We start from the raw sequence: 16,093 nt of genomic DNA on the forward strand, positions 1-16,093 counted from the left end.
CGTCACTGAGGGTCCAGCAAAGAAATCCAACTCACCCATCTTCCCTTCTCCTCTAGTCTATGCAGTATTCACTCTCCAAATTTAATACCTGCCCAGGAGTACAATCCTCTTTGAAGGACAGTGTGAGAGACTATTTCCTGTATTGAGATAAAGGATGGTTCCAGCTGTTGCCTGATTGTGTCTTGGTCCACATACGAGCCTTCTAAAGGCACTGGCATAACGCATAAATCACCCTCTTACAAGGCAGCTGTGAGCACTGGTGCGCTCAAGGCTACGAGGTGCTTGGGCAGTGGTGTAAGACATAAGGAAAGAAAGGGAAAAGCAGCACAGATTCTGATTAACCAGCTCTCTCATCTCCACTGGGCCTGGTCCAGGTTTTTAGCATGCCCTTGATACTTACAGATTGGACTGTCCGATGGTGACTGATGGCCAGTAACTATTTCACCTTGGTGTGTTTTGTAACTCTTAGGGTTAATTTATTTGGCTGTTTTCTTACTGTTGAATATTAACAGCACAGAGACGTGCAAAGCTCTGCATGACAGATATATGACTGCACAAACTCAAGCACTGCATTTCAGAATATTATCAGCACAGTTACTGGAACTGCACGGGAAAACCACGTATCAGCAGTGCACAGAGATGTCACCATGAAAACATTTTTGCAGGGCTGGGACACTGTCCCCACTTAACTCTTAACCTTCCTTGTGCCTTTAATGATTCACCAAGGGCGCACAGTTCTCCTGGATGGCACCAAGGCTCTGTGTGCTCCATCAGTCCTCTCCTGTGCTGACTAGGAGTGATGACATTGTGGCTTCTCTGAGTTCAACCATAAACCCACTGCATGCAGAGGAAAGACTCAGCAAAGGCACGGCTGTGGGTTCCTCCCTGTCTTCCAGACCCGGCATGAAAACAGGCTGCACGAAACCCCTGGCCCCTCACCCAGGACTGGCTCTCACCTGATGTTGCTTTACACATCTGAGGCATTCTCGTGACCCTGCTGTGCGCCACAAAGGTGCTTTGCGAAGATGTGCTGTACTGGGAGCTGCTGTCCGACGAAGTGGAGCTCGTGTGCGAGAGGCGGCTGTGTTCCTTGTGGGAGGCTGTGGACCGCTGGTACCAGAGCCGCAGCTCATCCGACACGGCAGTCCTACCCGAGCCCTTCTCATGGCCCTCCCTGCCCAGAGATGGAGTCCTTATGATTTGGGAGCGGGAGGGGGTGAGCCGAACAGAATCCGCTTCATCCCCATGCCAGTTCTCCTTAAACATCCCCCCCGCCGTGTAGGAGTTGGAGGTTTTGAATTGTGCTTTCACGCTGTAATGTCCCTCCTGGTCGTTCTCCAGGCTGCGCACCACCACGGGTGTGGAGCTGCCCTCGATGTAGAGGGGATACTCTTTGATCCTGTACTGGGAAGAGGGTTGGCTCTGGCTGTGCAGGTAGACCCGGTGGTGCCCTGTTCCATTCCTCGCAGCCAGGTTGGGCATGCTCCCTGAATTGGAAGAGACCAGGTTGCCTGCTGATTTGTGCCTTTGCCTCTGCCTCTCTCTGGCTTTCGATGGGGAGTCCTCTGCCAGGGTGGAGTAGTTGGGGTTCATCTGAGCAGGGTAGTAATGCTCAGAGCTGGAATGGCTGGTGCAGGATGAGCAGTCGTCCATGGGGTCAGAGCCGTTACTGCTACGAGTCCTTGGGGTGTAGAAATCGGGGCTCCCTGTCTCATTTTCTGAGCCGAGGAGCTTGCCTTGTGACTCCAAACTGGAGCTCCGGTGTCTAAAGTGCTGAGCTAGGCTGTGCAGTCTGGTCGGGCTGATGTCTACTGACCTGCAGGTACCAGGAAAACATTCAAGTTGGTAAGTCACAAAGAGAAAACACTTCTCCCCTTCTGCACACAAGTTCATTCTCACTGGAAAGGGAATTTGTGGGCATCTCCTCCAGTACTGCATGGGGCTGCTGGCTGCAGAGCAACATATTTCCCTACTGTTGGGTTTGGGACAATTAGGTCCAGGTCCAGCTCCTATCCATTCTCCCTGCTGGTAGTATTCACTCTACAAGCCCATTTCTTCTGTGGCTTGCCAGAATGGGGAAGACCCAACACGAAGGACAAGAACTGGTGACCTCATGGTGGAGCTATTTGGATCAGCACCATCCTGGTACTACCAGGTTTACTTTGCTGCAGCTCTGCAAATCCCATCACGTCCATGGTGGGATTCCCTTACAAGTGGCACGTGAATCCCCTGCACAGGTACAATTCAACTTGTACCTTTTCTCAAGTTAGTGACAGAGACAGAAGGACAGATTGCCCATATTTAGCCCAAAAAACAAACTCTACCCTTTGAAAAATTCACCTCTGTGAAGCAATGTTTTACTGGGGCCCAGCCATGGGTTACATGCATAAGACAGTCAGTGGGTGACTGCCCTTCAGGCATCCACCCGGAATCACAAATTTACAAGGTTTGATTCATGGCCAAGCCTGGGTGGTCTCTATTCATCCCAGCGGCTGGGAGAGCTTCAGCCACCCGTTCAAGGAGCAGGAGCACCACCCTGTGAGGAGTCACACATCCGAATGACAGATGGCCAAGGCTGGGGCATGCAGCAGACTGAGCAATGGTCATTGCATGCAACTCAAACAGCCCCTACCCAGTCAAGGCCCCTTCTCAAGCACCGTGCCAGGCCTGTTTCTTGTGCAGCTTAGTTCCAACCTTAACAGCGTGCTCTCAGAAGTCACTTTCAGCCTCAAATTTGTAACCAGTGTAACACGGGGCCTTGATGCCTTGTATCATTTCTGTCTGAGTCTGACATGCTGGCATTACTCTTGATTTACGCAGTGCTAAATGATGCTAGCACTACCCTGCAGGCAGGACACCTAACAGGGCACAGCACTGGCTCAGCTCTGCTTCCCTTACTGTCCACGAAATTTACCACAGGAGCAAAGTAATAATGAAGCTGAACAGCTCCTGCTAAAAACTGGAATCAAACTGGGCCATGAACATCAAATCACCACGATTTGAAGTCTTTCCTGTCAACCCTGGGATTATGTCACTGTCACCTGGATCCTTGGGTGAATTGCTTTGTATGGCCTCTCTCTGCTTGAGAGCACACACATAAAAACATTTTATATGCTACCATAAGAGAGTACTTCTACCTAACATTCTGTATCAAAAATGAAACAGTATGTTATCTCCAGCTGCAGCCAGAAAGCACTTTACTGCAGTTCAGCACTATCATCACATCTCTTCTAAAAGTTGTGTGTGGTTTATAGGGCCTATAAACATTAAGTGGGATGAGGAGTTCCAGTAGAAGAAAACCTTCATTACTCTGAGGGGGGAGACAAGGGATAAGATCACATTTAACTGAAGTGATTTCAGTATCTCGGTTCAGGAGAGATTATCTGATAGCAACAGAGGCTCAAGCATCTGGTATGAACAGGCCTTGTTTGTGCCCTTTTCTTAATGGGGAATTAATGAATGTCCTGGGGAATGGATAAAGCAAAGCACAGTTATTCCAGGGCAAGCAAAGTGAGCTCGTTGTGGAGCTGGGAGAACTTACCGTGTGGAGTGGACGTAGTGTGGACTGCGTACCCGTAGATCCGGTGTCGAGGGCATGCTGGACTGGGAGTTCCAGTGGGGAAGGCTCCGGATGGGGCTGTTCTGCAGGGAGCTGCTCCCTCCTGCCTCAGCACAGCTCCCAGTGCTGGGAAACCGCTTGTGATTGCTGCAGAACAAACACCTGGCTTCAGTTCCCGGGAAGGAATTTGGGGAAGGGGCTCCCTGCCTTATTCCAGGTCTCTGGCACGTGCCTGTGATCTCACAGAGTGAGTGAGGGTCAGATGCTGCTCTGAGTCACGCCATGTGAACGCAGCCTGCTTTTTATCACATCTACATTAACCCCAAAGCCTGAATGTCTCCTTTTGGTAAGAGATGGTTTTGTAACGATTCACAGACATCTTGTCTGTGTGATAGGGACTGGAGATAGCTGGCTCACCTGGAATGACTGTGTGAGGAGCGTTTCTTGACCTTCTCATAGGGTTCATCCAAGGATGACTCGCTCCACATCTTGGGTTTGATGGGGGACTTGTCATAGTCATTGCGGTGGTAATGCATTTGGCGGAGGCCTTCCAGTGATTGTGGAGGAGGAGGCCTGTTGTGCAAGGGTGGCCGGGGTGGGAGTCCTTTGTGTGGGGACTGGAGAGGGGATATTGTGCTGGTGACCTGAGAATCCTCTGTCAAGAGAAGAAGGGAAAGAGGTGATGGCTATGTGACCTTCAGTTCTAGCCCTACTCCAGGGGACACCTGGCTCGCAGGCAAGAATGTTTTTGGTGCTAGCAAGTTTGAGTGGATCATTACAAAGAATAGGCCCCCCATTTTGAGCATCATTCAGGAATTCACACATGCCTCCCCATTTCCTTCCTGCCCTCTAGAACAGACAACAGCCAACATACCATCCTCAAGAACAAGGGCATCCGAGAGGGAGCTGTCTTCACTGGCAATGTTTCCTTCTGAAGAGAAGAAAAAGATGGTCAGAAGGTCATGAGAATCACATTGACCAAATAGTGAACTGTGCCACGATCTTCCTCAACCGAGTCTCGGCCTTAAGCAGTCACCCACACCTTCCTCCTCTCAAAGCCATGAGACAATGATATTCCTACAAATAATTGCCTCAGCCCACTCAGTCTGAGTGCAGAGCTGCAGGCCAGGCCCCTTGCTAGCAACCTGCCTTTCAAGGAGCTGCTGACTCTTTTTCAGTTAATGGGGATTAAGGCTGAGTCACAACAGTGAGCTGAGAACCCCAGCAGATGTAAAAATGGCAACCTGTCAGCAGGCAGATTTGTATCTGCTGAAGATCTCGGGCCTTAATGCCCACACTAGGTACCAGTTCTGTGTAATCTGGGGAAAAGCTTTCTGAGCATCCTCTGTAGCTGTAGATGCAGAAGCTCTTATGTTTGTGACATGCATGTCTGAGCTGCCTCCCCCATCTGTGTCCTTACAGATGTCTGTCACGCCTGTACCATGACTTGGTACCTAGGTCAAAAATACAGCAGCTCTAATCTCTGTTCCTGCTACAAAGGCACAGAGAAAGCTCCATAAGTCAAAGAGAAAGGGCAAACTCAGCAAGGGAGAAAGAACCACAACAGAAAGTTAATGGATTTCACGAAAAATCAATCAACGACCCGGTAAACCATAAAGTGCCCTGAGAAACACACTGTAAAAATATAAAAAGAAAAAAGCATTTGAACACAGCAGTAACTCTGCCACCACTCTGATTTCACAGATGCCTTTCAGCTAGAGAGCTCACCCCAATCTGCTGACGTTAATTACATTTGTATAGCACTACAAAGGTGAACCAAGGAGTCACAGTCTGCTTTCCTGATATCCTTATAATCTACAGCACGACACTGTCCTGTGCTGTGAACCAGCACATCCCTACCACACAACACAGATCCCAGATGCCCATCTGACAGCAGGCTGGTATGGAGAGGATAACCCAATTTCAGTGCTCTTAAGACATGAGAGACAAGAAGAGGAGCAGAAACTCATATTGCAAATATGAGAAGGCAAAAATATTGCTTCCTGTCCTCCATGTACTCTTGCAGTGCTGTGGGTGCTGCGCCCCACTTACCATCTATGATCAAGGAAGCTCTCTGGGTTGGCTTCTTTCCGGATTTGATGCGATACTCATTAATGGCGTTTTCGATCTCCTGCAGTTTCTTCAGTGCATTCAGGTAGGACGTCTTCCTCTGTTTCTTCAGCTTCTTGCTGACGTTTGGGTCACTCGCCAAGCGCCGGGCAGCCTCTGTGATCTGGGACTGAATGGCAAACTCCCTCTCCAGACGTTCCAGCTCTGCCTCCTGGGAAAAGGCAAGCAGATTCTGGCTGCTACCAAACTCCTGGCTCAGCTATAGGGAAGCTCCCCCTCAGTCTGGCTGCTGGTCTCCAGCGAAGGCGATGAGGAAATCATCCACCAACCAGTTGTCCCAGGAGGTGGAAGATGCCCTGACCCCAGAGACACCCAAGGTCAGGATGGACGGGGCTCTGAGCAACCTGATCTAGCTGTAGGTGTCGTGTTCACTGCAGGAGAGATGGACTAGATGATCTTTAGAGGTCTGTTCCATTTCAAATGATTCTATGGTTCTATGATTCTATGCTGTTTCCCTCCCTAAGCAGACCCACCTCACCTCCCTCTGCCCACAGGTGCCTGGCAGCACAGCTAGTGGAAGGCATAGCCCACACACAGAGGATGTGAGTGCTTCAGCCCCAGTTCTGCTGTGCTGTTTGCCTTTTCATACAGTTGGCCCAGTTCAGTGGTGTTCTACCAGTGACTCATTCAACCTTCTACATCCACCTCCTACTCATTCCCTTTCCCTCTTTCCTTGCTCCATATTTGAGCCTTATTTGATAGCAGTGCTATATACAGATACAAGGGTACAGCTTTAGCCTTCTTGACAGGTTTGGCACTCAATGACTTCTTTGGGTAAGAAAAGGTGAAGACGGGCTAATTCCTCCCTGGTGCACGACTGTCAAAATCCAGGAGAGTAGGAGCTGAGGTAATTATGGGCTGCCGCGACGCACTATGCTAGAAAACTGTCTCCTCAAGTTACAAGCCAGGAGGGTGATTTCAGAGCAATCAGAGTGTAAGCACGTTTTGTGTATGCTAAAAAGGGCTTGTATATCCAACATTAGCTGTTACAGAGTGTCAGAAGAATTTTTACATGTACCCTGGAAGCTACCTACTGATTCTTAGTTATGCTCCCAAGCCAAGGGATCCGGGTCAGTTTATACAAACACAGAAGCTGATACAGCTTGATCTGCACTGGGACCTCAAGCTATAATTTCAAAGGCATTTGTTTTGTGTAGTGAATTCGGCTACCTTGAAGTTTTTGGTGTTCATCATCATCAACTTTTGGTGTTTGTTTGCACCATACATTGCGTAACGGAGGAGAAAAGCCAAGCTCTTCTACTTCCAGTGAACTGTGGGTGTTCAGATCACACTGACAGACACACAGCCATGGAGATCCCCATTACGCAAACTCAGATCCTTTCTCTCCGTTTAGTAGCGGTGGATGCTGCAAGAACGGATGCTGTGGGGATTAATCAAGCTGAAATTGTTCTCTGAAGTTTTTATTCTGGGCTTTTGGCTTGAAAACACTTGCCAGAGTTGGGAACTCCAGACCACATAGACATGGTTACCAAGAACTACAGTAGAAACCTATTCTGCAGTTTGTGCTCTGATGAAGCTCTTATTTTAAAGCTATCAGGAGTTCAGTGCAAGCTGTCATTTCAAGCCTTCACAGATTCAGTTCTCAATCATTCAGTCTATCTAAGAGAAAAACAACTTAATTTTCTTCCCAGCCCTAACAGTCTATTTTTCACTCAGTGAGGCCCCTATGAATAAGGCCTCAGAAAATGCGGACTATCACCTGCTTTCAGAGGGAAGTGCCTTGCTTCAGGTCCTTGTCATAGTTGGTAATTTCAGCCTTGGATTTATGGGACTGGAGGAGAATTTCACCTTTGTTTTAAATTGAGTTTCTAGTGCTTGGGCTTGTTGAAAAGCACATGAAAATCAACACTGGCCTCTCTGAACTTTCTCAAACTGGCAGCCAAGTAAACACAGCCCAACATTATTCTTCGAGAACAGAAATTTATGGTTTTCAACACAGTCCTAAAGTTTGACAGATGAAAAAGGGGATAGAGAAAAGCTGACTTGGCGTGTTTGGATTGCTGGTGCCAAAAGGCAGAGTGCCTGCAGTGGGGTGGAACCGCTTTACCTTCGTGCTTTTCCCACTGCTCAGCCTAGCTTTGCACTGCAGAGATTCCTAACCGAGTGCCTCCAAAAACTGCGTAACAGAAATGAAGAACTGGGGAAACTAGGGATCAGGTTTTAACAGAGCAGCCAGCAGACTGCAGGGCTTCTAGGAGGAACTGAGTTAAGCCACGCTTCCCTTTGAAAAGCTTAATTAGATGTGCTAGTTCATGAATATTTGACTTTGGTGGAATTCCTCTCCCAGGCTCCATTGAGAACAAAACTAAAGAGCTCCAGCTGTTTATTTTTTTTTTCAGCAGAAGAAAAAACGCCAACAAAACGACCAAGAGTTAATTCCCTGGCTGAACTGCGCCTTAAACCACACGGTCACACCAGCTTCAGACTCTCCTCTTACAGAAATGAAAAAGAAACTCAAAACTGGGATATACACAAGTGTCTTGAGACAAATGTGTCCCTGCAGACAATGGCTCTTCTGTGAATCTGGGCCCGCCTTACAGCTGCTGCAGGCCTGTTTTCACAGCCACGGTTCAGGGCACTGACCCAGCGCATTGTGAGAGCAAGGGAAAAGAACAAACACTCCCTAGCAAACTCAGAAAAAAACATAAATCCAGCTCCCTATAGGTAGGGACGGAGCCTCTTTTGTTTAAGGACTAGGGAGGTAAATGCTTTTATCTTGCTATTGCAGGGCTAAGATGTGTAATTGTGATGCTTTTCTTTCCTGCTAGGGGAGATCTGAGCTCAGATCACTGCTGAAGCAGAAAGCAAGCTGCTGTTTGTGCTAACAAGGCAGGGTAGCAGCAGGGCTCAGACGGCTTTCCATGTGCTCCCTACTCACACAGGTCATTACAGTTGGTCACCATGACTATTCCTGCTGCTTCCAGTACAGCTAATGCTGAGCCCTGAGCGTTTAACCTTTCCTCTGGACCAAGACAACCAATCCCCTCTCTGCTTCTCTTTTCTGAAGGGAACAAAAAATACATATATCACAGAATCACCAAGGTTGGAAAAGACCTCCAAGATCATCCAGTGCAATTGTCCATCTTCCTCTCACTAATATTTCCCAATGAACCATGTCCCTCAGTGCCACATCTACGTGTTTCTTGAACACCTCCAGGGACAGTGACTCCACCACCTCCCTGGGCAGCCCCTTTCTAGCACCTGATCATTCTTTCAATGAAGTTTTTCCTGATGTCCAACCTCAAGCTCCCATGGCACAACTCATTCCCTTTTGCCCTGCCACTGTTAGCTAGAAGCAGAGGCCAACCTGCACCTCACCACAGTCACTTTGCAGGCAGTTGTAGAGCAATAACGCCTCCCCTGAGCCTCCTCTTCTCCAGACTGAACAATCCCAGTTCCCTCAGCCACTCCCCACAAGACTTGTGCTCCAGACCCTTCACAGCTCCACTGTCTTCCTCTGAACATGCTCCATGGCCTCCGTGTCTTTCTTGTAGTAAGGAGCTCCAAACTGAACACAGTACTCAAGGAGCAGCCTCACCTGAACTGGATACAGAGGGATGATCACTTTCCTGCTCCTGCTGGCAACACTGTTTCTGATATAAGCCCTGATGCCATGGGCCCTCTTGACTACCTGGACACACTGCTGGCTCATAAAAAAGGCACTGCGGCCAACTACAGTGATTTAAAACAGGAAGATTATGGCTTCTATGCCATGTACACCGGATGTGGTAGCAACCAGAAGTGGGAACACGCAGCTGGAAGAGAAGGTCAAATCTCACCTCTCCCTTAGGCAGGATTTTCTGCTCATCCAGTTTAAAGGCAGTTCCTATTCTTCTCCTTACAATGGGTGGCTCCTCCCCAGGATCCAGGGGATATTCTCGTGGCAGCTTTCCTGTGAGCTCCTGCAAGCAGAAACACTGTTAGCGACCTGGGAAATGCTGCAGCAGAGTCCTGGCATGTGCAAAGCACACTGCTGCTCCTGAATTGTGACTTCAAAATGACAGGCAGTCATTAACACCAGATTCAGCTCTGGCTGATAAACACACACAGCACCCAGCCCTGAGAATGTGGTCCAGGCTCTGTTGCTGAGGGGTGGGGAAGTTTTTTTAACCTGAGCATGAATAGAGATTCTGTGGCCTGCCCAGCACAGGTTTGTAGGTGGTGCCCATCCCTTGGGTGTTGGGGCCTGGGGCTGAGCAGATTGCAGCATGCACTCTTTCATCTCTGCTACAGGGTGAGCAGGAAAAGAAGAGCTTCTCTCTTCTGGGCTACTTCTGCAAGGGAGATGACACACCTGAAGCCTTCACTGCGCCAGCAAGTCCCAGTGGCAACAGCCATGCAGGTTATGACCTGCACAAAAAATGTTCCCACCTGATTCATGATGTGTCTGAGAGGAATGCAGTGCAAATAGTCACTAAAACCAGTGCCTGGTACCTCATTACCTGTCTGATAACACTTCATGTATCAGAGACCCTTCCAAGGCCAGGTGATGTCATGGGCAGCTTTGGAGCAATATTAGATGATGCTTTGTCAGACTGCTGGGTTATCTGCAAAGATTTGTTCAAAATCTGAAACAAACCACCCCTGGAACTGAGAAATACCTGGGGCACAGGAAGCCAACATGGAAGGTAATGCTTGTTGTTGTGTGGTTGGTTTTTTGGGGAGTACAGAATATAGCTCTGCATATCTGAATTAAAGGCATTCAAATGCCAACAGAAAAAGACAGGAGTCTCACTGAGAACAGCTCAATTCCTTGTACTCAAAAGTCTCCCCATGAAGGACAAAAGGCTTTTGTGTTCTTTAGCATCAGCCTTGAGAGGATCCAGCTGGCAGAGTAACCTAAATCATCTGAATCCCAAAGAACAGCAACTGACCTCAATGTGAGCACACAGCTCAGCCCCTGCCTGCCCTGGCCTCTCCCCCACTCCCTAATGGGGTTTTCCTTTCTACTATTTTCAGGTCACTAGGAAACAAGGGTCTGGCCTTTTGAGATCCTTCCTCTAAGCACTTCCCAGCAAAATGGGACTGTAGCACCGTTCTGTGTGCAGATGTGCATAGCCCCTTTTGCAAGAGGCGCTGTTGAAACATCTCATGTGTCCCATTCTGGGTTGCCCTTTCAGCCCTGTGGAGTTATTTCAGCTTTTCTTCTGTAATGTATTCACCCTGCTTCAATGGGGCTCTACACACTGCATCAAGACACAGATTCATGTACCTGTTCCTGAGGATATCTCCTTTATAACCCTGAACTTAATACAAAGCAGGGCAGAAGGGAAAGAGTTAACGTCTTCTGTACAAGCAACAAAATTGGAGCAGAACAAAATGAACGTGGGCTACCACGCAGCTTCCATAAACTGAAAAGTATTCACAGGCACAGGCCTGAAATGTAATCTGAATTAATAAGTAACTGGAGAGGTGATGGCCTAAGGTAACCTGATGCCACTGCTGTGAATGGCTCTGGCCATGCTTATTTGATTATGCCCCCACTTTTAACCCCTTCTTCCCCCTTGGTTCACCTCCCTCTGCCCATGTTTGGGCCATTCCCACAGCAAAGCAGACAGGACTAAAGGCAGCCTGAGAGGAAATGCTTCCAGCTGCAGGCTGCTGATGGATGAGCTGTAGGGTTGCAAGACTGGGTCAAACCCCAAGTGTCCATCAACTGCCTCTGTCAGATCATCCAGAGAAAGAAATAACACTTTTTAACAGCTCTTAAGGCACTGACAGATGGGCTCAGGCCAACCCCATTGCAGCACACTGAGGAAACAGCTCCCTTCTGTTGGCCCTATGCCTCAGTGAGGCATGGTGTTATTGCACAGTATTTGCAGCTGCACTGAGGATAGGGCTGGGGTTAAAGTGAAGGCACTGGGCTGTGAACTCTTGTAACAGTGGCACAAGCAATTCCTTCCCCTCTGTGCATGAGACCTAAGCGGTAGCTTGCTTAGGATGGTAAAGTCCTGGATGTCATCCTTCTGATGATCGCCACCTCCAAACAAAAAGCATGCTATAAGAATGCACAAGCAACAAGTGTTAAGAGCTATAAAAGATCCACTGCCTACCGCTTCTCGGAGACACAGTTTCTTCAGCTCTTCCAAGCGTTGGCGCAGTGTCTCTTCCAAGGCTTCTTGCCTAGATTTCAGTGCAGCCAGCATGTCTTTCTTGGCAGATTGAGAACTGTCTGACTCTTGGGAACCTGTCAAGAAACAATGACTTCACTATGGCAGCTGACATTAGAACACACATCTGGGATGCCTGTAATTGTACCAAAGCCTGGATGTTGTCTGTCCAAAAAGAAATCAGGCTACGATCCGAAGCAGGTGTTACACAGTCATGTTTGTTTACAGCAAGTTCTTAATGCTTAAACTAACAGAGTGAGACCGGACAGAGGAATATATGAAGACATTCATTACCCAGAAAAAAACAGAAGCAGCAAAATTATTCTTGTAGACATCCTAAAAAAAAAATAATACTAAAAATCATTCCCATGAAAGTTCCCACCAGCAAATAACAGCACACTTCACAAAGCCCTGGAGAAACGTTTTAGGGACAGTAAGCCTAGGAGAAAGTGTTTTACAATGCAGATGGCTTCTTTAAGGGCTGTAATTACTCTGGTAGTAAACATTTAATTCAATCCACTTAAAGAGTCTGCTTTACAAAAGAAAAATAAAAGCCAATAGAGTAATGGAATGAAATTAGCTAGCCAGATTCCTGTAAAGAGCACACTAAGCTGTAAAACAAAACCCAATAACAACCCTCAGGTCTTTCCAGGATAGTAGCTGCTGCTTGGGAAGAGGTAGGTCAGAATAGTTGAACTGGGTGTCCAAGTGGTTTGACTTTTCTAGTGGCGATTACCCAGCAACTTCCACCAACATCCATGTGTATCTCTTGGTACAAATCCAGAATTAAGTCAGATTCCTGATCAGAGGTCACGACACAATTCATAACTTCAGCTCTTTAGGGAAACTTATTCATGGGATTCCTGACTTTCCGTCTGTTTGTTTGGGATGATACATCAGTTTCCTATCCAGCTTCTTGCATCTCAAAACAGAAGGAACTTTGGTTGCATATAGTTGTAAGTCCCCAAGTTGAGTGGCTGACCTTCTAGGATGTGCTTAGCATTTACCCTCTTCAATGCATCTCTGGGCTTGGACATGAGTTTATGATGAACTCGTGAATTTGCCTGCATATTAGGCATCTGAGGTGCCTTCCACAGGGTGGTGGATACGACACAAGATGTGAGACATAAACTCTGTTGAATTGGCAGCTGGATACTCCCATCTAAACACAGGTAAGCAAGACACCTATGTTGTGACAGCTGGACTGTGACCAGCTCTGCAGGGACTTCTTGTGGAGGTAGGTTTGAGCCTACAGAGAAAATGTGACACAGCAATGACTTCAAGAGGGTTCCTTCAGGTCCTCGGTCCCCCCACGTCAGTACTTGGCGTCCAAGGGTGACTCTGGGGCTGTCCCCCACCTCTCTTGAGCAATGGCACAGAGAAAGCAGGAGTAAAATATAAAGGATGCTACATCAAGGTTTCTGTGTATGTGTAGGATGGGAGTGAAGGGTTGCTTCTAGATGCATTTGCAGCTTGGCCTCTGAGCATACAGTGAAGATGTTCAGCAAAAGCTTGCTGAATGTTGCTGCCATTTCACAGAGCTCTGGAAGGAAAGTGGGAACAACTCTTTGTTTTGGCAGCAAACCAGTTTGAAATTTGTGCTTTCAGCTTCATCTTTCATTGCTGATATTCCAGCAGACTGTTAAAGCAAACCTAAAAGAGGTTCAAGGCAGCCCGTGCCATGAAATAGCTCTGCAATGGCCCAGTGGGAACAGAAAATCTCACAGATCCTTTCCACCACCATTTTCTGCAGTCTTCATACAGGATGACAGCTGGCACTTATTCTGCAAAGTGCCACCTTCCATTTGTTACAACATTTATTGGGCTGTCCTGGAGCAGAAGAGGTGAAAAAGGAGTCACTGAAGGTTAGCCAGGTTGGGCATCATCAGGCAGAGAAGAACAGTTTCACAGCAATGTGTCTGTTTAGTTGCTCTAGTCACTCTCATTTCATATGGGTTTGTTTGCAGCCACAGAGCAATAAAACCGAATACATCTGCGCTGCAAGAACTTCACAGGATCTTCTAGAGGAGCCCTGTATTTACACTGGCAGGGGAAGCCCTCTCTAGCATTTAGTAATTCTTAATAGCAACCCTGGTGAGCAGTTCTAGCAAAGCCGAACTGCTTTATTTCTTCACTTAATTGCCAACAATCTGCTGAGTCCTGGTAAAAGAAGTTGCTCATGATTCCAGCAGATGTTTCAACCCCACTTTTTTTTTCTCTTTTTCTTTCTTTTTCCCTTTTAGGACAACCTCAATGATCTATGTTTTCCTTTCAACTGCTCTTCCTTTTTCCTTCCTCTCTGCTCCCTACCTCCATACCAAGCTCCGATTTATTTTTAAAAGCTGTTCATTTTTGCACTGCTGGTTGCCAGAGCAGCTACAAAGATGCTGAAACATTTAAAAACACATGAATAGTCGAAGTGCTGCCCAGACGCCTGATTTGGGGAGTGCTGACAAGAAGGAAATGAACAGCTTCTGCCTGAGCTGGTACGGACCCAAATCAAGCACAGACAGTTCAAGGCATTTGCCCCAGCTGTGCTGAACCTGCCTGAGAACCACGCAGCCTCAACCCTAATGTGGTCAGTGGCAATGCCAACTAAATGCACATTTGGACTCTTTTCCCACTGCTCCCTGAATGCAAAGGGTTTTGGGGAGATCCGGGAGTCACAGAATCATGGAATCATTAAGGTTGGAAAAGACCACTAAGATCATCCCATCATCACCATCAACCCATCCCCACCATGCCCACTAACCATGGCCCTCAGTGCCACATCTACACGTTTCTTGAACACCACCAGACAAAGTGACTCCATCACTTTGTTGGGCAGCTTGTGCCAATACCTCACCATTCTTTCTGAGAACAATTTTCTTCCTAATATCCAACCCAAACCTCCCCTGATGCAACTTAAGGCCTCTTGTCCTAACACTGTTACCTGGGAGAAGAGGCCAACTCCCATCTTGCTACAGAACTTCTTGGAGAGAAGGCCTGAGCTGGGTTTCTGTCTGAGCAAAGTGAAGTGGTTTGGGTTGTATTATTAGATTTTTACGGTTAGATACTCTGTTTATTCTCACAGGTAAAAACCAAGTGCCAACTTGATCAGTCAAGAGAATCAAGCCAGAGTGAGATGTTTCCAAAGGCACACAGAACAGCGCTCCTTCTACCGCTAGGCTGCTTACAACTCCCATTAGAAGCTCTTCATTTATAGAAATACATTAATCCAGCCTCAAGCAAGGCTGTGACCACAGACCCACTTCTAAACCCTGTGGTAACTGACCCCAAAATGTCAGAACAAATCAGAAGACCATAAAAACAATCAAAGAAATAATTAAAGACCAGCACGAACCAAACCAACCAAGCAGATACTACCTTACATCATCCTTATTAAATATGATGCTCACTGAGTCACAACTCCCAGTGCACCATCAATGGAGAAAAATCAGCCTGAAAAAGAACAGTCCTGTTTGTATAGCTCCTGGCTCCTCAGCACACAGGGTGGAACACAGGCATATCTGTGAGGGGAAAAGGTGGCCAAGCAGAAGCAAGGCAGGAGAACTGAGGCATCTCTTTCTTGTTTTGTGAGTCTCCTTCTCCAACAAAACCACATCTAAATATGGCAATCTCTGCACGCTACATCCTGTTGGCTTCAGTTTGCTGGCATTTCATCCAGATCCCCATGGCAAGCTGTCCCCTGAGCAGGGAGCCCCTCATTTGCTCCATTGCCAGAGCCTGGGCTGACTCACCGCACCAGGATGTCAGCATGCAGCAGCCAGCAACCTCAGACGGTTACTCTCTCCCAGCTCTGCCAGACACATAGGATATCCTGTGCAGCATGCAGGAGCCCAGCTGGTGCAGCTCAGCACAGGATGTGATCTGACATCCTGCGGGCAGCTCATGGGCTGTGCTGGGGGCTGTTTGGGTGCTGGTTATCTGCTCTGACACTCATCATCAGCTCGGCACTGCTAGGATATGGTCCTGCTGGATGGAGCAGCAGGGGCTGGGAATCAGTCCAGTCTACATGTTGTGGCATTTGCGAATGTAAACAGGTCCACATACAGGAAACCTCTGCTGCTGCTGGAGGAGCAGGGCTCAGGGGCCTCTATCACACCTGCCGAGTTAAAGCAGCGATTTTCCTCTGTGGCTTCTCCTCAGCTCAATGAAATGAGAGGAAAAGAGGTAAAGGCCTTAAGTTGTGTCAGGGGAGGTTCATGTTGGATATCAGGAAAAAATTCTTCTCAGAAAGAGTGGTGAGACACTGGAATAGAATGCCCAGGGA

General features: G+C 47.8%; 1 protein-coding gene across 12 annotated transcripts in view; it reads right to left on the reverse strand.

The window, feature by feature from the left end:
• FRMD4A (FERM domain containing 4A) overlaps nucleotides 1-16,093 on the reverse strand; it is a 341,626-nt gene that overhangs the window by 9,071 nt on the left and 316,462 nt on the right. For all 12 annotated transcript variants that reach the window (XM_072356953.1, XM_072356942.1, XM_072356962.1 and 9 more), the window contains 7 exons: nucleotides 11,764-11,897; nucleotides 9,490-9,612; nucleotides 5,612-5,840; nucleotides 4,434-4,490; nucleotides 3,977-4,214; nucleotides 3,542-3,706; nucleotides 957-1,816 (listed from right to left, as the gene is read on the reverse strand). In XM_072356953.1, the coding sequence (XP_072213054.1) occupies nucleotides 957-1,816; nucleotides 3,542-3,706; nucleotides 3,977-4,214; nucleotides 4,434-4,490; nucleotides 5,612-5,840; nucleotides 9,490-9,612; nucleotides 11,764-11,897 (1,806 nt within the window). The remainder of the gene's footprint in view (nucleotides 1-956; nucleotides 1,817-3,541; nucleotides 3,707-3,976; nucleotides 4,215-4,433; nucleotides 4,491-5,611; nucleotides 5,841-9,489; nucleotides 9,613-11,763; nucleotides 11,898-16,093) is intronic.

This window comes from Excalfactoria chinensis, chromosome 1, assembly GCF_039878825.1.
Source record: "Excalfactoria chinensis isolate bCotChi1 chromosome 1, bCotChi1.hap2, whole genome shotgun sequence".
Lineage (NCBI taxonomy): Eukaryota > Metazoa > Chordata > Aves > Galliformes > Phasianidae > Excalfactoria > Excalfactoria chinensis.